The sequence below is a fragment of the Lynx rufus genome, unplaced genomic scaffold (assembly GCF_022079265.1).
Source record: "Lynx rufus isolate CCGP_SWC_20201006 ecotype Redwood Valley unplaced genomic scaffold, mLynRuf1.p SCAF_1, whole genome shotgun sequence".
NCBI lineage: Eukaryota > Metazoa > Chordata > Mammalia > Carnivora > Felidae > Lynx > Lynx rufus.
In genome coordinates, this window is record NW_025814823.1 from 196,815,640 (window position 1) to 196,838,599 (window position 22,960).

Sequence of the window (22,960 nt, forward strand, 5' to 3'; positions counted from 1 at the left end):
AGTATATATGAAATATATTACATATACCCGAGTACATGGAAAGAATGATCACTTTCCTGGATCAATGTTGTATTGGAATTTTTTTACTTTCAAGAATTAACTCTAGAACCATGTTACTTAGAAATAAGAAGGAAAATACTACAGGAATCAATTAAAAGGAGTAAAAGCAATTGACTCCAGGAAAGAAAGGGGCAGAGGAATGCTATTTTTCTGAAGAAATATAGCAACACAATTTGACTCTTTGTAAAAATAAACAAATAAACAAACAAATAATTAAGCAACGTAAAGGGAGTTCTACAACCAGGCTGCCTAGATCAAAATCCCACCTCTGCCATTCGGTAGCCATGTAACTATGGAGAAGTTTAAGATGCTTGATCTCTCCAGGCCTCAGTCTTTCCATTTGCAAAATGGGAATGGCAATAGTACCCATCACATAAAGGTTCTACAGGAACCAGAGGAATCAGTGAATGTAAAGGGCTCAGCTGGGGAGTGTCCTGTAAATAGAAGTTTCTTGCTTCTATCATGAAGTTCTCCCAGACCAACCTAACTTTCCTTCTGGCTAAGCCAGAGCTGCCTGGCCACTCTGGAGACCCCTCCCTTTGTGCTACTGACTGTCTGCTTGACCTCGGGCATGTCTCTTCTGCCAGGATCCTTGGGAGGTGGTTTCAGAAGGGCCCTAAACTTAGCCAGCTCCCCCAGGCTCAGACTGGCCCTGTCCTAGACTCCAACCCCTCCCCCTGGGGGTCATGGCTTTGTTTTCTTCTAAAGACCCAAGATTTCCAAACTCTGTGGTTGCCTTGCCTAGCTAAAAGGGGAAGAAGGGGATCAGCCCAAGGAGGAGGAGGAGGAAGAGGAAAACAAGAGAAACAGCCAGTACAGCAGAGAGGAACGTATGCCCAGTGGTCCTGGTCACTACGGAGCTAGCGCTGAGACTCCAGGGCCTTGCCCACCCCTCTGCCCTGCATCATCCTGCTGCCTCCCCACTGAGGCCATGGGCCCAAGGGCTCTGCTGGTCCTGCTGGTGGCCACAGCTTGGCATGGTAAGACCAGGGACTCTGGGGGTTGGAGGGGGGGCAGAAATGAGTGACACAGGCGGCCCCTGTGCAAGGACTCTGTAAACCCCTGCTCCTCACGGGTGTCCCCACTCTGTGCCTGCATCTCTCCCAGCCTGGACTACAGGTTTGCAGGTATCTGCTTTGGAAAGGCAGCGGAGGAAAAGAGGGTATGGGTGGGGTGGAACCAGCCCAGCCAGGGCTGTGGATCCATTCCAGCTAAGATGTTGGCTCACCATGTGTCCTGAGCAAGCCCCTGATGCTCTCAGGGCTGCTGTGTCCTCATCTATCCAATGGCAGGTGTTGGGGGCAGTGGTGAACTAGACTAAAACGATGCTTTTCAAACTTTGCTATGCATACAGATTACCTGTGGATCTTGTCACAATGCACATCCTGACTCAGTGGGTCCCAGGTACAACGTGAGATTCTGCACTTCTAACAAGCTCCTAGGAGAGGCCAAAGCTGCTGGTCCAGCCCTATGCCTAGTAGGGAGGCCCTAGAGAGCTCCGGATGGCTCTGCCAATTCTGCCAGCCCATGAGCCGTGGAGAGTAGGCAGGACCCAACTTGGAAAGGCCAGAGGGGGGAGGGTCATTCCTCCAGAGGCTTGGGGAAGGGGCTGGAAGGAGAGATAAGAGGTTAGCCTCTCTGGCCCAGGGTTCAGGTGAGGTGAATTTGGGAGGAGATGAGAGGAGGGCCTGGGGCGGTGGTGGTGGGGGGGGGCTGGGGGGAGGGCAGTGAGGGACTCCCTGGCCAGAACCCTCCCAGACGTAGGCTGCTACCCTGCCTCCAACTCGCTGGTAGAGCCACACTGGTAAGAATCTCCTTCCCAGGAGGGTGCCTAACTGGAGGCGAGGGACTGGCGACCTGGCTTATAGCTACAGTTCTATTTGATCACATGCTTATTTGGAGGTATCTTGGGCCAGGATAGGGCTGGAGTAGGGTGGGAAGGCAGCATCAGCTCTGGCCTCCTCACAGTTCTGGGGCTGCAGGATCCTGGGGAGGAGGTGCGTCTAGTCCCTGATGAGGAGATGGCCCACCCCACTGAAGGTCTTTTTCTGGCCCAACGTCTCTGGGCTTGAGTGTGTCTGGTTGTTTTTGTTTTTTTAATTGAGATGTAATTTACTTGCAGTAGAATGTACAGATTCTTAAATATACAGCCTGATGAGGTTTGACAAACATATACGTTTGTGTACCCACCATCCCAATTAAGATAAAACTATTCCCCTCTCTCTAGAAAGTTCTATGGGTTTTATTTCACTGCCTTGTCCTGTCTTCATGCCCAGAATTTGCCCGTGGAACCCTGTTGGGGGTGGGGAGGTTGTCCAGCCTCCAGACCCAGAAGAAGGAAAAGATGGGAGGCAGCAAGCTGGAAGCCTCAGCTTTTAGCCCAACAGACCAGTCATGAGTGAGTGGCGGGTGAGGGCTGCTGTGAGGGAGTCAAAGGCCAGGCTCTGAACACCCTAGAGATGGTTAGAGGCTCCTTAAGATCCCGGTCTGATGAGGGGTCTACGTCCCAGGCCTTGGAGTGCCATGTGTGTGTGGGTTGAGGGAGAGGAGTGGAAGTTGGGGGACACCCTGGGAGCTGAGATGAGAGACAGGCACAGAAGGGGACCTTGGTCAGTGTCTGCCAAGCCCGAGCCCCCAGCCGAAGGAGGACTGGCCTGAGCAGGCTCTCCCCACTGGCCAAGCCAGCAGGGGGAAGTTAGGGGCAGAAGTTGAGGGTGTCAGCCTTGCTCTGCATGAATATCCGGGACAACAGGACAAGACAAAACAGGACACATTTCTCTGACCACATTTCCAGGAAGCCGAGACAGCCACTAGAGAGACAGGGCAGGGGAGGGGAAGGGAGAAGGTGCCTGTGAGACCAGGCAGGTGCAGAAGGGGACCACAGCAAGAATCACAGAATCCGAGATCGCCGATGGTACGGTCACAGACTGTGACCTTTAAAGGTTCAAAACTTTAGATATTAGAGTGTCAGGACCAGAAAGGGGGTTAGAAATGTCTCCACTGAAGCAGTAGTTCAGGCCATCAGCAGTTGACTGAGACAAGGACTGCGTATTACCTCATCAAATCCTCCCAAGACCTCAGAGGTGGAAACGGACTAATCCCATTGGATGGAAGAGCAGCTAAGGGTCAGAGAGGATAAGTGACCTACCCAGCATCAGGGAGAACCAAGTTTCAGACCAAGGGGGTGTGACCCCATAGTCCAAGCTCTCACCTGCAGTAAAACCCCGGGGTGGGGGTCGCCACACTGCTGCGGCTGTAATGGGGCAGCACCAGCTCTGTTGGGATTTGGGGACAGCCTGCCAGAAATGGCACCTGCCCCTCTCCCTGGTGGTCACATGGCCCAGGAGGGATAAAAACCCCCAGGTGTCAGGCGGGCTTGGCAGAATTCACCAGTTCACTCAATTCTTCATGCTGATCAGAGGCTCAGGCAGAGAGGCAACCCGCGCCTCTGATGGGTATAAAATCAAAACAGAACTTGAGTCATCCTGAAATAATTTGACAGGGAAGATCTTTCCAATTCTGAAGTCTGTGGTGGGGATGGGGTGGAAATAACCATTTGAGGGACTTTCGTGTAGGACAGTGAGACACCCTGAATTCAGCCAGTTCCCTGGGGGGAGGAGTGTCCCTGTCCCTGTCACTAGAGTAGAGGGGTCAGATTCATCGGGAGCACCCAGTTGGTCAGTGGGAGAGCCAGGCCCTGCAACCCAGAATGTTCCAGTGTGCGGCAGGAGGCACTCCCTCTCCTGGGGGTCTCGCCCCTGGAGAGGGGACAGTAGCCAGGAGGGCCAGGAAACAGAAGTGAGAGCGTCCAGGGGGGGAAGGGCTGCAGGCTGAGCGGAAACCGGGGGCCGGGCTGGACGCCAGCAATGTGCTTCCGCCCACACAGGCTCAGGGGCGCCTGGCAGCCCCCCCAAGGCCTTGAATCAGCTCTCACTTCCCTCCTTTGCCCCTATTTTCAGCCCTGGAAAAATGCTGACACTGCAGAGGCAGCGGGCCTTCTTCCCGGAGGGCCTGATATGGGCTGCAAGTTCTCTTTTCTCCTTCAAGCAAATTTTCCTTAAAAGAGATTGGCTTCCTAGTAAACAGAGCAGTGTTGGGGTGCTGGGCTGGACTGCTGACCAATCCTTACTATTTATTTGGTGACAGGTGAGGTCCCAAAGGCTTTCCATGCATTTAAACCTCCCGGCATCCCAATAAATGGGTACAAATTATTGCCTCCATTTTATAGGTGGGGCAACTGAGGCACAGAGCCTCTGAACCATCCCCCCGTGCTGCAGACCAGATGTCCAATGTTGGGAGCGGGCATGACAGAAGACTCTCAGAACCCTTCTAACACTGCTGGGCTGAGATCCTATGACCCTTTTCTTCCTTCCCATATAGATTAAGTCGGAGGACTTTGCCATGAACATTCCATCCATTTGTCTTTTCCTTTGCTTGTTTGAGTCCCCTGCTTAGAGCCAGGTCCTGGGCTTGGCACAAGGGATACGGCCCGCTTTGTCCATGGGGCCGAAGGGGTCAACCCCTGGGGAGGCTGGGAAGACTGAGGCAGGAGTCTGGGGGAGACCCCGTGGGACAGCAGGTGACTAGAAGCTGAGAAAGCTGCCAGTCTCCGTTTCTCAGAGGAGGGGGCTGCTGGACATCAAGCCATCCCCAAGCAGGTTTGAGGTGGGGGTGGGGGGGGCTGAGCACATGACAGAGGGGGCAGGGACTTGTGTAAGGTGATTCCAAATCACAGCTGAATGCCAGCACTCGCACCACCCCTGCCAGGGCACTCCCCATCTCAGAGGCCAGGATCATCAGACCAGGAAGCGTCTCCTCAGGCCTCACTTCTGTCTATTTGCCACCCCCAACCCCAGCTCAAGGGGTCCCAGTGATACAGCCCAGCGGCCCTGAGCTGGTCGTGGAGCCAGGCACAACAGTGACCCTGCGATGTGTGGGCAACGGCAGTGTGGAATGGGACGGCCCCATCTCCCCGCACTGGAACCTGGACCTCGATCCCCCCAGCAGCATCCTGACCACGAATAATGCCACCTTCCAAAACACGGGGACCTATCACTGCACTGAGCCTGGAAACCCCCAGGGGGGCAATGCCACCATCCACCTCTATGTCAAAGGTGAGGACTCTGAGCCCACCCCCAAGAGGCTTGGCCCAACAGGTCCCACTGGGAATGGGCGGGAGGGCTGGGCCCTAATATTCACAGCCATAAGAAGCCAGTTCCACATGTACTGAGTGCCTGCCATTAACAAAAACCTGTGCAGCCCTTCCAGTTTGATGTAGTCCTCATAATAACCCTGTGAGGTAGGTTCCATGATTACAGCCATTTTCCAGAGGCTGGTGGGGTTGAGTCATTTGTCCACAGTCGCACAGCACCAAGTAATAGGGCTGAACCTGGCTCTAGTGTCCCCACTCTAAAGCACTGGCTGAGCTTCTCTGGTATTGTGTGACCTCAGGCAAACGATCAGCTTCTCTGAGCCTCCCTGTCCCCAGGGTTCAGGGACCACTTGGCCTGGTGGAAGGAGGACAGTTGTAACCCTGTATCTCCTCTGCCCCAGACCCTGCTCGGCCTTGGAAGGTGCTGGCCCAGGAAGTGACGGTGTTGGAAGGTCAGGATGCGTTGCTGCCCTGCCTGCTTACTGACCCAGCGTTGGAGGCAGGCGTCTCGCTGGTGCGGGTGCGTGGCCGGCCCGTCTTGCGCCAAACCAACTATTCCTTCTCGCCCTGGCATGGCTTCACCATCCACAAGGCCAAGTTCATTGAGAATCACGTCTACCAATGCAGTGCACGAGTAGACGGCAGGACGGTGACATCGATGGGCATCTGGCTTAAAGTGCAGAAAGGTGCGTGGGGCTGGGAGGGCCAGAGAGCCGGCAGATGTACGAGCTGCGGCAGGGCCTGGGCCTGATGGAGAGTAACGGGGTGCCCCCTTCTTGGGCTTCTTCCTTCCAATTGTACCATGGTCGCCCATGGGGCACCTGCTGGGAAGTGACCTCAGCTCATGAGACACGCTATGCAGATGGTCTCACAAGGTGATGGAGGAGAGGGTGTGTGTGGGAGGGGAGGCTCTCTGAGAGGGTGCCATTTTATTCGAGCTGAACTATGAATGATGGGGAGCAGGTGGCTGTGCAAAGCTGTGCCTCAGCAGAGGAAACAGCAGGTACGAAGCCATGAGGTGGGAACAGGCCCTGAATGTTCCAGGAACAGAAGGAGGGCCCAAAGCGGCCCCACACCCTCAGACATGGATTTCCCACTCAGTGCCGGCCTGGTGCCAGGTGCTGGGCACACGCAGGAAGGGTGGGGAGCTGAGTGCTGGGGAGGTGGGCGTGGGCACACAGGAAGGCTCTCACTGTGGGGGTGACAGTGGTGTGGTGAAATTTCACTCCTTTCCCCCTTGCCCTGGCTAGGCTGATGGACTGGATTCTGGTTTCTGGAACGATTGGTGTGAGTAAAAGGCTCGACACCTGGGCTTGAGACAGGAATCAGGTCCCTGAAATGAGGGCCAGGGTAAGAGTGGCATGGTTGGCCCAATGCCCTGGGGTTTTAAGGCCATGAAACCTGTTCAGGAAGTCACAGGACCCCACTATGTGGACAGAGGAAGTCCTTAGGTCTCTTTCCCCGCACTCCATCTGGCAGGGCCCTGGAGCCCTGGTGACCTTGGATGAGTCCCTTAGTGTCTCTGGACCTTGCAAAACTGGATTAGATCTTCTTCCAATGACAGCAATAGCCATGAACTTTAATTCAACACCTGCTCTATATCAGGCACTGTCCTGGCCGCTGGGGATGTCGCCTTTGGGGATGTGACATCTTTCCAGGAGAAACAGACTAGAGAGCAAATAACGTTTCAACTGGGATGAACAAGAAACCAAGCCGGAGAAAGCTGGATGTGTGTGGGGTGGGGTGAGTCGAATTCAGCTGACTGGTCACAGACGGCTTCTCTGAGCGAAAGATCTGAAGGAAGAGAGCGGCCACCCACTCGCAGCATTGAAGGGAAAGCTCCGGGAGGGTGGGCGAGTGTACAGTGCGTGAGGTGGGAAGGCCGGTGCGGCTGCAGGGTGGTGAGCACCAGGCGGCAGGCGCTCAGTGGTCAGTAATGGGCCCGGGCTTGTATCCCGAGAGTAGTGGGAAGCCGCCCGATACTGGCCCAGGACACAGACGTGATGCAATTTACATTCTTAAGAGCTCACTTGGGCTGCTGTGAGGCATCTGGGTTGTACAGGGGTCAGAGGGGGAGTGGGGGCCTTCCAAGTGGCTGTTGCAGGAATCCAAAGCAGAAAACAGGGTGACACTGGGGAGAGGCGAGGTGATGAAGGGAAGTGGACTTCAGAGAGTCTGTACAAAAGACAGGATTTGCTGTCTGGGGCCTCAAGGCTGACCCCCCCCACCCCCAGGATTTGGGATGGGAGCATGGTGGGGGCCCCAGCCAGTAGCCTGGCCCTGAGCAGAGCAACGGCTCAGGCCTGGGTGTTCATGGGTTGCTTCCCTTGGCCTCAGACATCTCCGGGCCTGCGACCTTGACGCTGGAGCCTGCAGAGCTGGTGCGGATTCAAGGAGAGGCTGCCCAGATCGTGTGCTCAGCCAGCAACATTGATGTTAACTTTGACGTCTCCCTCCGTCATGGAGACACCAAGGTCAGTCCCTGGGGAGACAGCAGGGTGAAGTGTGCCCACCCTGCCAGCACACCAGGCCTGGCAGGACCGAGCCCAGCCTCGCTGGGAGCTGGCTCTCTAGCCTGAGGGCATGGGCCAGGCCCAGAGAGGGGAGTGCACCCGTTGCTCGTCAACAGCTGATTCAGGACCAGGATTCAGGCTCATGTCATTGAATCTTGTAGGGGAAGGGAGGTGGTACTCTACCCCCTTGACCCATGACCTTTGCCCCAGCCTGTTGACAAGAGTCAGAGGTCAGTTCATTTCTGACTTAGCAAGGGGTTCCTAGGCCACCTTGAAGCCCAGGAATATAAAGGTGAGAGGGAAGCAGAGGGAGTAAAAGGGAATGGTTTGGGGCTGCATCTAAGAGCCCCTTCCTGTCCCACTGTGCCTATGTTGTGCCAAGCACAACTCCACCCCCGTTTACGTGTAATCGTTCATTGTTCTTCACTACAACCCTAGGAGCAGGGGTCAGTGTTAGTGCCGTTTTACAGATGAAGAAACTGAGGCTCAGAGTTCAGTCCCTTGCCCAAGAAAAGGCAGACAGTAATCTTTAAAGGCTGAGGATTTGAACCTAGAGTTTTCTAATCCCTCAACAACCCTGGTATAGCATTTCCATTCCTTCTGGCTACAGCTCACAATCTCTCAACAATCCGACTTCCATGATAACCGTTACCAAAAAGTCCTGACCCTCAACCTCGATCACGTGAGCTTCCAAGATGCTGGCAACTACTCCTGCACAGCCACCAACGCCTGGGGCAACCACTCCGCCTCCATGGTCTTCCGGGTGGTAGGTGAGCATTAGGGTGATGGGGGAGGGTTGACGGGGATCCTGAGGTGAGGGGGTGTATAAGGGGATTGGGAAGGAGGGGACTGATGGTGGAGAATAAGGAGACGCTGTTAAGAACACCTGCGCTAGATTTCCCTTATCTTGAGCCTGGCTAGGGAGCCACACCTTCCCAGATCCTCCCCCAGAATCCCTCGCTTCCTCCCTGGAGCTCCTACAGTGCATTACTGCATTTTGTTTTGTGATCGGTGTCCAGGAGGGACCTACTTTGCGGCTCACTCCCTCATTCATTCCTTCATGCCTGCAACACTCACGTCAGATGGACACAGGAGCAGACAATGCTCAGCCAGTGTGATCAGGCAGGAAGTACGGGGTGTCCTGGGAACACCAAGGGGGTCCCCCAATCCTGGCTTGGACAGTGTGGCCTAAGCTAGGCCCAAAAGAATGGAGGTAGGTTAGCTAGGTAGAAGGGTGGGAAAGGAAGAGGAACCACACCGCGTATGTCAGGCCCAAAGGTAAAGGGAGCGGAGGGCATTTCAGGCATCAAAAGAAGTTGACAATGGCAGGGATGTGGAGGCGTGTGACAAGTGGCCAAGGAGGCGCAGAGATGGAGGCAGTATCCAGCCAGTAAAATGGGCGGGTAGTTTGCGTCATATCCGGTTGGAAGTCATTGAGAGCTTTAGAGGAGAATGGCGGGATCAGGCTGCGTGGTGGGGTGCCTTGTGGCAGCCGGGAGCCCACACTCCCAGGCAGCACTCCAAGCTGACCCTGCTAACGACCAGCAGCTTGCTCCACTGCAAAATGGGATACTAACGGTATGAGCAGGAACTGTCTCAGAGGTTTGTTGTGAGAATTAAGTGAATCTGTATATATACCCTGGCACAGAGTAAATGCTGCCTAAGTGTGCACAGGAGATGTTATCTGAGAAGGCCAGTCTGACGCCTTGTGCACTGGATGGGAGATCAGAGGCTGGAGAAGCAAAGGTCAAGACAGGCTGAGTCATTTGGGTCTGGCCATGATGCGTGTATTAAACGAGGGGTGGAGGGGAGAAAAGCATGAGAGTCACCACCATGATGGCACCCGCACTAGGCTAGATGCACAGTAGACGCGACCTCTGCTCTGGGCTCCACTCTGTGCTGGGAGCTGTGGGGGGTAAAGGAGGAGAGGAGCAAAAAGAATTGATCCCCAGTTGAGAGTTCTAATCCTATGTGTTTTCTAGTGCACGTCTATAGTAGTCACTCAATAAACGTTTGTGTCCATGAACACTTCTGGTCAGACAGTGTTCTGGATGCTGAGGATACAGCTGCAAAGACACGGAGACCCCTGCCCACATGAAGTTTGTGCTTTAGTTGGGAAAAGACAGCAATGAGCAAAATAAATCCTGAAAACCAAATCAATTCTATAGGGTTGCTATTTAAAATCGGGTGGTCACCCCCTCTCTCTCTGCCCCTCCCCCACTCGTGCTCTCTCAAAAATGAATAAACGTGAAAAATAATAATAAAAAAAGGGGCACCTGGGCGGCTCAGGCGGTTAAGTGTCCAGCTTCGGCTCAGGTCATGATCTCACAGTTTGTGGGTTTGAGCCCCGTGTCGGGCTCTGTGCTGACAGCTCGGAGCCTGGAGACTGCTTCGGATTCTGTGTCTCCCTCTGTCTCTTCCTCTCCCCCACTCATGCTCTATCTCTGTCTCTCAAAAATGAATAAACGTTAAAAAAGAATTTTAAATCAGGTAGTCATCAAGGAAGGTCTCACTGGGAAGCTGACACTTGAGCAATGACTTGAAGTTGGGGAAGGGGTAAGCCAGGCAGATATCCTGCAGAACAGAGCTCCGGGCAGACGGCAAGCACTGTCCTTAAGGCAGGACTGTGCTCACCACGCGCAAGGCACAGGTCAGCCGGTGTGGCTGGCGCAGAGTTCGGGAGGAAGAGTGGCACAAGGTGAAGTCAAAGAGGGAGGGGGCAAGGTGGCAGATTCCACAGGGCTTGGCTCGGTAAGCCAATGTAAGGACTTGGGCTTTTCCCCTTGAGAAAGATGGGGTGCCCATTGGTGGGTTTGAGTAAAGGAAAGTGACACTCTCACCTACTTCGTTGAGGGTGGAAATGGAGGGGGGGGGTGGGCAGTTAGGAGACTACTGCAGTCGCCGAAGCTAGAGGTTATGGTGGCTTGATAAGGGTGGTGCTGAAGGAGGTGAGAGGATGGATGCAGGATGGATAGATAGACGTTCTCTGTAGGAAAGAGAAGACGAAAGCCTCACCCAGGAAGCTCACAGATTAGTTGGACAGAAAAGATGACCAGCCGAAGGAGAAGCAGATGCGCAAAGTAGTGTTGATATGGTACGTCATGAATGTGTCATCTAGAAGGGTGGCAGGAGTCCAGAGGAGGGAGAGCTCCCTGTGGCCTGGAGTGGTGGGTGGAGACCCCCTGATGGAGAGGAGCCTTGAAGGATGAGAAGGATCTAAATAGAAAAAAGGAAGAGGACAGTGTTCCTGTCGGAGAAAGTGGCTTGAACAAAACCTCCAAGCTTGGCTGGAATGACTGCGGTGTGATGTGTTCATGGGATGTTAGGAGACCCAGATGGGTGGGATGGAGCAGTGTGTGTGTGTGTGTGTGTGTGTGTGTGTGTGTGTGTGTAGGAAGAGGGGAGACAGCTAGATGGGCCTGAGGAGGAGAATTGATTGAAGAGAGCCTTAAACGCATATCTGTATAGTAGAAGTGATTGGGGACCCACAGGGGCTTTGGAACAGGTACATCACAGGATAGAAGAGTGAATATTAGAGTTCACGGAGCTGAGTAAGGAGAGGAGCCCCTGTATATCATCTAGTCCAGAGCTTTTTGCAAAGTCTTGGGGGATTTAAGAAAGCATTTCAGGGGCTTCCATTAGAGGCATGGAGAAGCTGAGTACATGGGGATTCTTGCCATAGCTCCTCTGCCTGAGATTCAACCATGGCAACTTGATTTTAATTCACGCAAGATTTAATTAGAAGAAACTAGTCAGGACTCTTTCAGGCACAGGTAACAGAAACCAACTTAAGCTGGCCTAATCACAAGGGGATTTTCATCAGCCTCATAGCTAAAAAGCCCATGGATATGAGCTTCGGGTAAATTGGATCTAGTTGCTTCTAGTTGTTTCTCAACTCTCAGCTGTACATTTTTCTTGTGGGACCCCTAGCAGCATCAGGCTTGACAACCCGAGTGGAATTAGGGCTTCTCCTTTCTCAGAGCTCCAACAAAAATCATGGAAATAAGTGTCATGGACCCATAGGCACAAGTGCCTACCCCAAACCACTCACTGGTGTAAAGGGGGCATCACCTTGACTGGCTGGTGAGTCACATGCCCGCTTAGAGCTGGATGTGGAAGCCTCTCTGCCTGAACTATTACCAGGAGAAGGGGAAATAGGTAAGGGCATCTGAAAAAAACAGCAGATTTTTATGTTTTTGCTACTGAAAAAGTTTCAAAAAGTTACAACAACACAAATATACTCAATCTCTTTGTTATACAGATAAGGAGGCAGAGGTAGCAAGGAGAATCGAAATTTGTCCAGGTTCTCCCAGGGACTCAGTGAAGAGAAGAGTTTGGGCTTCTATGGGGCAGTGGTAAGAAGGAAGATGTCAGAGGGAAAGTTTTGGTTAGAGGTGGGAGCTGTGTGCCTGGCACATAGTAGGCACTCAGGAAGGGTCCAGCTGAATGGCTGAATGAATGGGTAGATCACCAGTGAACAAACCAACTGAGACATCTTCCCACTAATGCCAGATCTTTATGTGTTACACTTTCCAGAGAGTGCCTACTTGAACTTGACCTCTGAGCAGAGTCTCCTCCAGGAGGTGACTGTGGGTGAGAAGGTTGATCTCCAAGTCAAGGTGGAGGCCTACCCAGGCCTAGAAAGTTTTAACTGGACCTATCTGGGACCCTTCTCTGACTACCAGGACAAGCTTGATTTTGTCACCATCAAGGACACATACAGGTACCACCTATCAGCTCCCATCTGGAGAGCCCCACATCCAGAAGGGGAATGCTTCCACCAGGAGGCAGGACACTGACTGGGTCACGTCTCAACCTTGCTGGTGACCTTGAGTAAATCCCTTCCCCTTTCTCTGTCTCACTTTCCCTGATCTTAGAACCTCAATATCAATCATCTGTGTTTGAGATTGAAATCAAATTGGCTTGCCCCTCTGTCCCACATCCTTGGGAGATCCAATGCCCTCCTCAAGAGCTCTACCATTTCTTGGGGGTGTGCACTCTCCTGCTCACTCAAGAACTCTTAATCTCATTCTCTTCTTTTGCGGCCGATCCAAATACAGAAGACCACTGCTCCATGATTTCTACTAAACACACTCATAATAAGGGCTGCACAGGGACTCTGCCACATACATGGGTTTGGGGGGTAGAGAGAATTCACATCACATGATCACGTATACATCAAAAGTTCTTGAAAGGCCCGTGGTGGCCCGCTTCTGAGAATTTCTCACTAGCTATTCTTGTCCACAGGCTCAAAACTCTTCTCACAAAGTGCCATCTCACTGTATCTCCTCTTTTCTCCCATCTCTCCACTTCCAGACTCTTGCTTCTCCCGCAAACACAACATGTTAGAAGTCCCTTTTTCCTGTCTCCTTACGTCCTCAGGGTGTTACTTTCCCATCCAAAGTGGCCTCACCAGCGTAGACTTCTACACAAGAGAGTCTGCTCCACGGGAGAAACACCATGGCACGTGTTAAAACGATAGTTGCTTCACCCGCTTCTATTTGAACGAGAGTCCAGCGTTCAAGGACAGCAAGCGTGCGCTGTGCGTGCAACCGCTTCCCCTCCCACACTCTTGATAGATATCTCTAATTCTAATCCATTTTTGAACTCTTTCCCTCAGGGTCCAAATGCAGCCTCGGAGTCCTTCTTGACACAGTCCCAAACAGTATTTTCATTATAACTGACTCAGGCAAGGAAATGTTTTTACCATTCCCTGGGGCAGATAATCCTTCAGCCATCTTCCAACTCCAGAACTCTCTGGGGTTCTCTTTCTAGCTGCTGAAGCCCAGACCTCATTAAATCCTGGACTCCTGCTTTCCAGTTGTCAGAATCAGCACAGAACGAAATGTTCAACAGAACAAAAATGTTTCCTTGTCCTCATTTTTCTCTTCTCAGTTTCCTTCTCACCCATTCTGGTCAGGATTTCGAGCCTCCCCTTGTCTAAAGCAGAAGTTCTGAATCTGGGACCTATAGACCCCTGGGAGGGGGACAGTCCAGGGACAGGTGAAACATTGGTCCATAAGCAACAGGGACATTGTGGAAAGAAACCATGGAGCTCCCCCAAAACGCAGTAGCGTGGGGCCATCCAGCACAGGGCAGATAACCCGGGGCACCAAACTGCCACCAAACTTAGCTCATGTGATGGATGTGTTCATAACGGTGACTTTGAGTCCGGCAAAAAGAAGTTAAATTCTTTCAGTTTACCAAGTAGATGAGTGCAGGGGTTCTGGACACCAAAGTTCTGGCTGGAAGAGATTGCCCTTTGCATACCATGGGTTTTAGTCTAGTAGGATTTATAATTAGATGCTATAATGTATTTTTAAACAACTTATTTATTACCTAAATTATGCACGTCCGTTACGGACAAATGCCAAAATAGGGCTTAAGAAAAGAAAAAAACAAAAAATTACCTGGAATCAGCTGAGGATAAGTGACATTTTTCTCATTTGCTTCCAGGTCTTTTCTGCAGCAAAGGGCACCATTAAACTGCGTACCTACAATGAGTCGGGCTCTGTGTCAAGCACCCTGAATATATGTCCCTTTAATCCTCAGGCCAAATCTGTGCATTAATTACCATCAGTGTTGCCCTCACAGAAAAGGAGACAGAGGGTCAGAGAGGGCGAGTACTTGTCTAAGATCACACAGCTAAGAAATGACAGCCCCAGGACTTGAGCCCTGGTTGCTGTAGCCCCATGGCTACATCCTGCCTCTCGTCCCTCTCATGGTCCCTCCTGGCAGGGCTGGTGCTTTAGAGATAGCAGCTAATGTGCCTTCCAGGGTCGGCACCTCACAGACATCATTTCTACTAAACCTCAGAACAAAACCACTTCATAAACGAGAGAAGAAATTAAGGGAATTGGATTGGTTTTCCCATGTCTCAATGGCACTCAGCCTGGGGACCTGGCTCAGCCAAGGCCTTTGTGCCCTGGACGCTTTACCAAAAATAAGACAAAGCCCTTTAGGGAGGTTGTCTGAGCCCACTGTCCTGCAGGGGGGGGGCCATACCAGGACTGGGGTTCACGCCAGACGGCCTGCCCCTTTCGTGCAGGTACACCTCGACCCTCTCCCTGCCTCGCCTGAAGCGCTCGGAGGCCGGTCGCTACTCCTTCTTGGCCCGAAACGCTGGAGGCCAGAATGCCCTGACCTTTGAGCTCACCCTGCGATGTGAGTGATGGAGCAGGGGCTGGGCACTAAGGTCCCTGGGGCTTGCAGGTGGGGGTGATGGAGGGATAGCAGCTCAGTGCAGGGTGGTCACACAGGGGAGTTGGGGCCTCTGGGGCTGATCCCTCCCTCTACCGCTCCTCTCTTTCTCCTCAGACCCCCCGGAGGTAAGGGTCACGATGACCCTCATCAATGGCTCTGACACACTGCTCTGTGAAGCCTCCGGGTACCCCCAGCCCAGTGTGACGTGGCTGCAGTGCAGGAGCCACACCGATAGGTAAGTGGCTCTGCTTACCTTCTTCACCCCGGGCTGCGGAGCCAAGGGGGGCTGGGCATCCCAAAGCTCTAAGCCACACTCTGCTCTTCCCAGGTGTGATGAGTCTGCAGGGCTGGTCCTAGAGGACTCACACTCTGAGGTCCTGAGCCAAGTGCCCTTCCACGAGGTGATCGTCCATAGCCTGCTGGCCATCGGGACCTTGGAACACAACAGGACATATGAGTGTAGAGCCTTCAACAGCATGGGGAACAGCTCCCAGACCTTCTGGCCCATCTCTATAGGTGAGCCTTTGCCCCTCCCAGCCCATGGTGGGAGGCGGGCTCGGGAAATTGCCCCAGCCCCCTGGAGGCCAGGGCCAGAGTGCCAGAGTGGAGCAGATCCCAGCCCCATCGTGTTCTACCTCTTGGGGTCTGATTCCAGGTGCCTCCTGACCAAAGGTCTCCTGAAGAGGCCAGGTGGAGGAGTCTGGACCACATGGGACTAGACACAGGGAGGAGAAGGGCAAAGGGCAGCAAGCCATGAGGCCCAGAAAGAAAGCAGCCTGGAGCGTGGCCTCGTCTGGCCCCTCCGCTCATCTTCCTGCACTTTAACGCACTCACTAATTCACAAGTGTGGATATTTGGCATCTGCTATGTGCCCAGCACTCACTCGGGTGAGCAGTGCCTCCATGGGGCTTAGAGCCTGGTGACAGAGACAGGCAACAAGTGAACACAGTCCATCCCCACCCCAGGGCCAGCCTTGACAGCCTTCTCCATCCCTCTTGGACTCTTCCCTCCAGAGACACAAGCCCCATCCATTCAGGGCCACTGTCGGAGGGTGGGGCTGATGGCCAGCACTGGGCGCTGACGCAGGCTGTGTCCGTTTAGAGGAAGGGGTGCCTTTCTCTGTGTCGCACAAAGGCTCCAGGTGTCTGGGTCTGAGAGGCCCAGAGCCGTAGAGATCCACAGCACCTTCCGACTTCCAACAGCCAGGTTTCAGCACCACTGTATGGCAAGCCCCGGCGAGACCCTCTGGGCAGACGGACAGAGTGGGAGCCTCGGACTGGCTCAGAGGTGGCCCCTCAGGTGCCTTGGGGCAGCTGCAACCAGGGCCAGATTCCGCGTGCAGCTGCCCTTGGCTGCTCTGTCTCACTGCTGGTGGTCATATATTAAAAAGACCATACTGACATTTCACTGCATGCTTACCCTGTGCTAGGCATTGTGCTAAGCACCTTACAGTCATTATCTCAGCGAGCTCACATGACCCCAGGAGGTTGGCACTATTTTCCTTCCCGCTTGGGAGATGATGAACCTGAGGCTTAGGGAGAAGTCACACACGTTCAATGTCACACACCTCCTAAGTGGCAGAGGTGAGATCTGGCCTCAGAACCACGCTGGTGTTGATGTGGAAAATGGAAGTTACGTCCTTCAAACGCATTGAAAGAACTAAGGTTATTGGTCTGGGAAGAAGAGAGCGAGTGGCCATGAGCCAGGCTTTCAGACCCTTAGAAGGGCTGTGTGGTTCCAAAGGGCCCTCGAGGAAGCAGCAGGGAAATGCTGGGAAGGCAGAGTTCAGTCTAACCTCCAGGTCTGTCTGTCTGAGCTGCCCAAAGGCATAGGAGCTGAACACCCATCACTAGTGTGTGTGTGTGTGTGTGTGTGTGTGTGTGTGTGTGGAAGCCACAGCCGGTACTAAGCCAACTTGCTGCAGAGGCTCCTTGCACTGGCAGGAGTGGGTACTGCACAACCTGAGGGGTTCCCCAGCCACAGACGCTGTGACTTCAGGCAGGGTTTGGGGCGAGGCATGAGCAGAACTGGAGACGCCGTCCTCCCCGCCCCTGGCTGGGGGCGGGTCTACAGGAAGGGTTTGCGAGGGTCTGGGGCTTCTGGGGGAGAAGACTGCTCGGTCAACAGGCATTTACTGAGCACCTACTGTGCTCCAGGCAGTGCAGTGGCCTGCTCTCAGTGGTGGCGGAGGGTCCTGAAGGCCCCCTCTGCCGGCTCCCTCCTCTGCTCTCCCTTTCCAGGAGCCCACACGCAGCTCCCCGACGAGCTGCTCTTCACGCCCGTGCTGCTCACTTGCATGTCCATCATGGCCTTGTTGCTGCTGCTGCTCTTGCTGCTTTTGTACAAGTATAAGCAGGTGAGCCTGGGCAGGGTGGCGGGGTGAGGAGCCAGGCGCCTGGTGGCCTGGGGGAGTGTCACCGGGTTGCAAGGATCTAGCCTTTAGCCCCCGCACACCCAGTCGTTCTGTCACCCATTCAGCCAGCCGCTCTTCAGCGGGCGCCAACTGTATGCGAACGTGAGTGGCTGGGTGCCAAGTGAGCCCAAACTCAGAGCCTCTGAGGCTCTTGCCTCGTAGGGTTGACCGTCTAGAGCAGGAGATGGCTGCAAGTCAAATAACCGGAAAAGACAGGGTATGGATTACAGAGCTTAATGCCCTCAACAATGGCAGCATGTAGATAGCATCACTAACCCCATCTTACAGAGTTGGAAGCTGAGGTTCTGAGAGGTTTAGACAGTGCTCTAGTCTACAGCCAGTCAGTGGCAGAGGCTGGGTTTTTTAAAAAAAACATGTTTTTTAACCATCACGTGAAACACTGAATCATCTTATCTTTCCCTCGCAACAACTTGGAAGCAGGGAGTGTAGCAGCCAGCATTTTACAGTAAGGAAACTGGGGGGTGGCAAGGTTGAAGAATCTGCCCAAGGGTCCCAGGTGCCTCCCACATGCCAGCCCGAGGCCTCTGCCACCTTGCCTAGCTGCCTTCCTACACAAAAGATGGTGGCCGCTGCAATAGATACTGAGGCCTGTGGGAGGTCAGAGGTAGAAGGATCTCTTCTGTTGGTGAGGAAGGGAGCCTGCTTGGAGGAGGTGGTTGGCATGGGTGGGACAGACCTTGGAGAATGGAGGTGGGGGTGGGGGGTGTGCAGCAGGGGGAGACAAGGCTCAGGGAAAGGGTATCTCCGGGGAAGGGTAATGTGTGCAAAGGGGAGGGAGGGGGGAAAGACAGAGGCGAGTTCTGAAAATACTGGTCCCTGGAAGAGGGAGGAGGCAGGTGGGGCAGGTTGAGGGGTCCAAGAAGTTGGACCCCATCCTGTAGGCTCAGAGCCATCCGTGGGTTTGAACAAGGGAGCAATGTGATTTAGGGGTGAATAACCACCTGGTGGGCCTCCTCTGCTGCCTTCTCTTCCCCACCTCGGGGGTTTTAGTATGAGAAGAGGGCTTGGAGTAGGCAGTGTGGACAGGATATTGGGGCACCCTGGGGGCCATGGGGTCAGCTCTCATGCTCATGCCAGCACCCAGCAAACGAAGGCCTCAGACCAAGACTTCAGGGATCTGTGTCCAGCTCCAAAACTGTTTTGCCATGAGACCTTGGCTGACTCACTGCCCACTCTGGTCCTCAGTTTCCCCACCTGTACCATAGTAACGTCTTCTTTGACATTCCAAGAGCCTCCTGAGAGTCTGGGGTTGGGAGTTGGATAGATGTGGGTCCTGTCTCTGCCAGTCTCCAGCTATTAGAACTCTGGGGAAGTTGGAAGTATCTCTGTCTCTGTTTCTCCAACTGTGAAATGGGGTTAATAATGGTGGCCACCCTACCAGGCTGTCGTGAGGATTCAACAACGGAATGTAGGTAGGGGACTTAGCAGGGTGCTGGGCACAGACAGAGCTCAGGACGGAAGCTGCCCGCCCTCGTCCCAGGAGGAAGCTGACTGGGGAACCTGAGTTAGCTCACGCATCTTGGGACTGGAGGGGTGTCTGAGGTTGGGCATCTCCTTGACTACACACACACAGCGGGCCCTGCTCGCCCACCTCTATGGACAGGACTTAACTCACTCTTGTGGCCGCCTGTTCCTTCTCTGAGCAGCTCTGATTATTGCCAACTTCTTCTTTATACGGAGCTGAAAACTGCTCCCAGTGCCCCACAGAGCTGCCTCCTCAGCCCATGACACCCCTGCTGAGATTCCAGAGAAGGGTCCAGTTCCCTCTCCAGCCCTTTCTACCTTGAGCTGTCCAGCGCCCTTGGCCAGTGTTGGTTTGAGGGCACCTTATCTTCTCTCCATGGGACCATTTTTGGAATGTGGAAACACCTCATTTCCCATCCAGGAAACTCAGCTGCCCCCTGAGCCCATCTAAGGCCAAGAAAAGGAGGGCATCCCATGAGACAAGACCTTGAGGGGTCAAGATGGCTTTGGCCTTGCCTCAGGGCCTTCCACCCAATTCCCCTCTGCTTTGCCCCATGGGGTTCTGAGATTTGCCTCTGCACTGAGAATTCAGCCTGGACTAAGGGGTGGCTCTAGCTGGGGGTGGGGGGAAAGGCTGTTTCTGCCTCAGGGCTGAGTCATCGCCTTTCTGGCCCCAGCCAGACCACAGGGGGGCCAAAGGGGGAGGAGAAAAGGTCAGGAGTCAGCAGGCTGGTAGGAGGGACTCAAAGAGGAAAGGATGAGATAGGGAGGAGTGCAAGCTGGGATTCTGGAGTCAGAACCGACCTCTGGGGACTGGAGGCCTATTGGGGCCGGACAGGAGGGTCTCCAAGGTTTCCAGTGGGACATGTTGAGGTCACTACCTTCCCAAGACAGAGACCATCCACCAGCCCAGAAACAGCAGGCCTAGACAGGGAGGGCCACAAGACTTTGATGTCTCCCTGCCCATCTCAGTCGCCGAGGGGCAGTGGGGGTGAGCCTGGGCCTGGGCCCGCAGCGAGGAATAAGAAACATGGAGCACACTGAGTGTTCGGCTTGGCTGAACGCAGCTCACAGGGGTGCTCAAGGAGCACTCCCTACTCTCTTTGGAACTACTCCCGTTAGCAAACCTGGTTGAGGTGGCCCATCCCACCTTCCCTGTAAGGGCTCACCCTCCGAGGAGACCCTCTACATAGAAGCCCTGGGGAGCCAAGGTGGCATAGAAGCAGAGGAAGGGATAGGGATGCCTGAGGTGTGGCGGGGAGAGAGCTGTGTCTTCCTCCTGGTAGAGTCTGGGATTCAGAGATCTGTGAGATCCAGCCACACAATCTCTTCCTCCTGTGATCCCCCTCCCTTTCCCCAATATCCCCTGCCTGGCTGGGGGTGGGGAAAGGAGAGCAGCTCTGGGGAGGGGGCTGACTCAGGCCCAGCTGCATGGGCCAGAAGAAGGAGAAGTGGTGAGGAGGAAAAACAGCTTTGGCCACAGAAGCCCCCTGGGGACGGAAGTGGCCAGGGGAGGTCAAAGAATCCCTTCCCGGCTTTCTCTCCATGTTTTGGTTTGGGGAGGCACCCACACGCAGGGCCTGAATCCTCTGTGCCTCAGGAGGTTCCTCCTTTTGTCCCGTTTCAGACTCTCCTCCTAAGTCACAGCATGGATGTTAAGTTTAGCTATAGTCTTTCTCCTGAATCAGAACCTGGAAGTTCTTCCTTATGTCTAACTGCAGTCTCGTCTCCCAAACTACCATCTGGAAGCTCTCCCCTACAGCTATCTGGAGTCTTTTCTCTTAACCTGACGCAACTTGCAGCCACAGGCTGCCTTCCTCCCCAACACCCACTCACATACCCTTTAGCTCCCCTGGGCTGGGTGACCCGAGAAGGAGCCCAGCGGCTAAGCACAGCCCAGCTGGTCCTTGTCCCCTAGGGCTAACCGGAAAGAGGTGGACTGCTGACCCAAGGCCTCAGTGTCCTCCACCGCCCAAGCACAGCTTCCACTTTCCACCTAAAGCCCATCTTCCATCAGCACTTCTCCTGGGCACCACCCCCTGGCATGATGCCCCCAAGCAGCTGCCACCCTGGGCAGGAAAGAGAGAGGCAGTCACTCCTCCTCCTAGATCTGGCTCTGCCCTCTCTCTCTCCCTCTAGCTTAAAACAAACGCAGTGCAAAGTCTGTGTAAAGACCGGCGTCAAGCCCTCGAGGGCTTCTCATTGCAGCTAGGAGGGAATCCGCTCATCCCAGCGCTCAAGACCTTCCTGTCTCTGGAACAGCCCTCACCTCCCTCCAGCCACACGGGCACCGGCCAGTCCCTCGGACTTGCCAGGACTTTGCCCACCTGCAGGCCAATGCATCTGCTATTGACTTTACCTGCAAAGTGCTTCGTCTGCCAGTCACCTGGCTGGTTCCTCCTCAGGCCTTCCCTGCCCTACACCTTCAGTTGCACCTGGCTCTCTCTGTTCCATCACTTTGCTTTATTTTCTTCACGGCACTAGTTGAAAATGTCCTCTCTTTATTTATTTATTTATTTATTTATCTATTTATCTATTTATCTATTTATCTATTTAATTTGAGTTGAATGCCTGTCTTAGCCCCCTGAATGCAAACGCCACGGGGGCAGGGCTTTCTCTTCTTTAATTCTGAATCTGTGGCGTCTGGCACAAATAGGAGTTTGGTGAAATATTTGTCTGGAAATGTTATTCAGCCTTAGAAAGGCAGGAAATTCTGACACACGGAGGAGCCTTGAAGACATTATACTAAGTGAAATAAGCCAGTCACAAAAGGACACATACTGTGTGATTCCAACTAAATGAGGTACCTAGAGTAGGCAAATTCAAGGGATACGTGGCCCGGGGCTCAGGGGAGGTAGGAAAGGGGAGCTGCTTAATGAGTAAGGAGTTTTAGTCGTGCAAGGTGAAAAGAATTCTGGAGACTGGTTGCATAACAATGGGAATGAACATTACTGAACTGTACACTCAAATAATGAGAATGAGAAATTTAAGATGATAAATTTTGTGTTGTATGCATCTTGCCACAATTAAAAATAAACCCAGACACTATTTGGATGGGAGGATGGGGGGATGGATGCATGGACGGACGGACATACTTCAAGGGCCCCCCACCCTCCTGGCTCGAGAATTACCAAGTTATCAGAGCTGTCAAGGCTCTCAGAGGTGACCCTGCTCACATCTTTCAGTGCACAGGTGGGGAAAACCAAGGCTTAGAGAAGGGCAGGTCACATGGTGAGGCCAAACCATTCAAGGACGGGGCTCTCAGTGCCTTGGACATGGGATGACCCGGGCCCTCTCACCACATCTCAGGCCACCCCTGCCTCCTCCCACCATGCCTTGGGACTGCCCACACCCCCTGCTCTTGGGGGTTGGGGATGAGATCCCCCGTCTGCCTGCAGGCCTGGTTGACTTTCCCCCTCTTCCTCTGCAGAAGCCCAAGTACCAGGTGCGCTGGAAGATCATCGAGAGCTACGAGGGCAACAGCTACACCTTCATCGACCCCACCCAGCTGCCCTACAATGAGAAGTGGGAGTTCCCCCGAAACAACCTGCAGTTTGGTGAGATGAGGTCTTGGCACCCACCACGCATACATTGCAGGAGCCTATGGGCCCTTTGTCGGCGGGGACCTAAGGAGACTCTGTGTGTGTGTGTGTGTGTACATGTGTGTGTGTGTGTGTGTGTGGCAGGTAAGACTCTTGGAGCCGGTGCCTTCGGGAAGGTGGTAGAGGCCACAGCCTTTGGTCTGGGCAAGGAAGATGCCGTCCTGAAGGTGGCTGTGAAGATGCTGAAGTGTGAGTGAGGGGCAGGGGCTTCGGGAATCTGGGGGAGCGGGTAGGAGCCCATGTACCTAGGGGAGGGGCTGCCCTGCCATGAGAGACACATTTTCGGCCTATCACAGCCTGGGGGACAGGGCCTGGGATTGGGGGCAAGGACTCTTGGCTTCTTGAGTGAGCCCCAGCCTCCCCTTAGCTCCTGGGTATAGGAGGGGCTCTTTGGAGCCCCAAAGAGGCTGGGGTGCACAGAGGCCACCCTGGGCCACGGCCTGCCCACAGCTTGGCTGCCTGCCACTCGAGAGCAGCTCAGTGACAGGCCATCTCTCCTCTCTCCCTCCCTAACTCCTATCTGTGTGCCCGC

The 22,960-nt window shown here is 53.9% G+C and overlaps 1 protein-coding gene across 1 annotated transcript in view; it reads left to right on the plus strand.

The window, feature by feature from the left end:
• The first annotated feature begins 852 nt into the window (after window positions 1-852).
• The window catches only part of CSF1R (colony stimulating factor 1 receptor), a 29,422-nt gene continuing 7,314 nt past the window's right edge, over window positions 853-22,960 (plus strand). Inside the window, exons 1-12 of the mRNA XM_047092468.1 lie at window positions 853-1,040; window positions 4,917-5,174; window positions 5,614-5,898; window positions 7,550-7,686; window positions 8,336-8,495; window positions 12,262-12,448; window positions 14,774-14,889; window positions 15,043-15,163; window positions 15,257-15,444; window positions 17,169-17,284; window positions 22,257-22,383; window positions 22,513-22,617. Coding sequence (XP_046948424.1) covers window positions 893-1,040; window positions 4,917-5,174; window positions 5,614-5,898; window positions 7,550-7,686; window positions 8,336-8,495; window positions 12,262-12,448; window positions 14,774-14,889; window positions 15,043-15,163; window positions 15,257-15,444; window positions 17,169-17,284; window positions 22,257-22,383; window positions 22,513-22,617 — 1,948 coding nt within the window. The 5' untranslated portion in view covers window positions 853-892. The remainder of the gene's footprint in view (window positions 1,041-4,916; window positions 5,175-5,613; window positions 5,899-7,549; window positions 7,687-8,335; window positions 8,496-12,261; window positions 12,449-14,773; window positions 14,890-15,042; window positions 15,164-15,256; window positions 15,445-17,168; window positions 17,285-22,256; window positions 22,384-22,512; window positions 22,618-22,960) is intronic.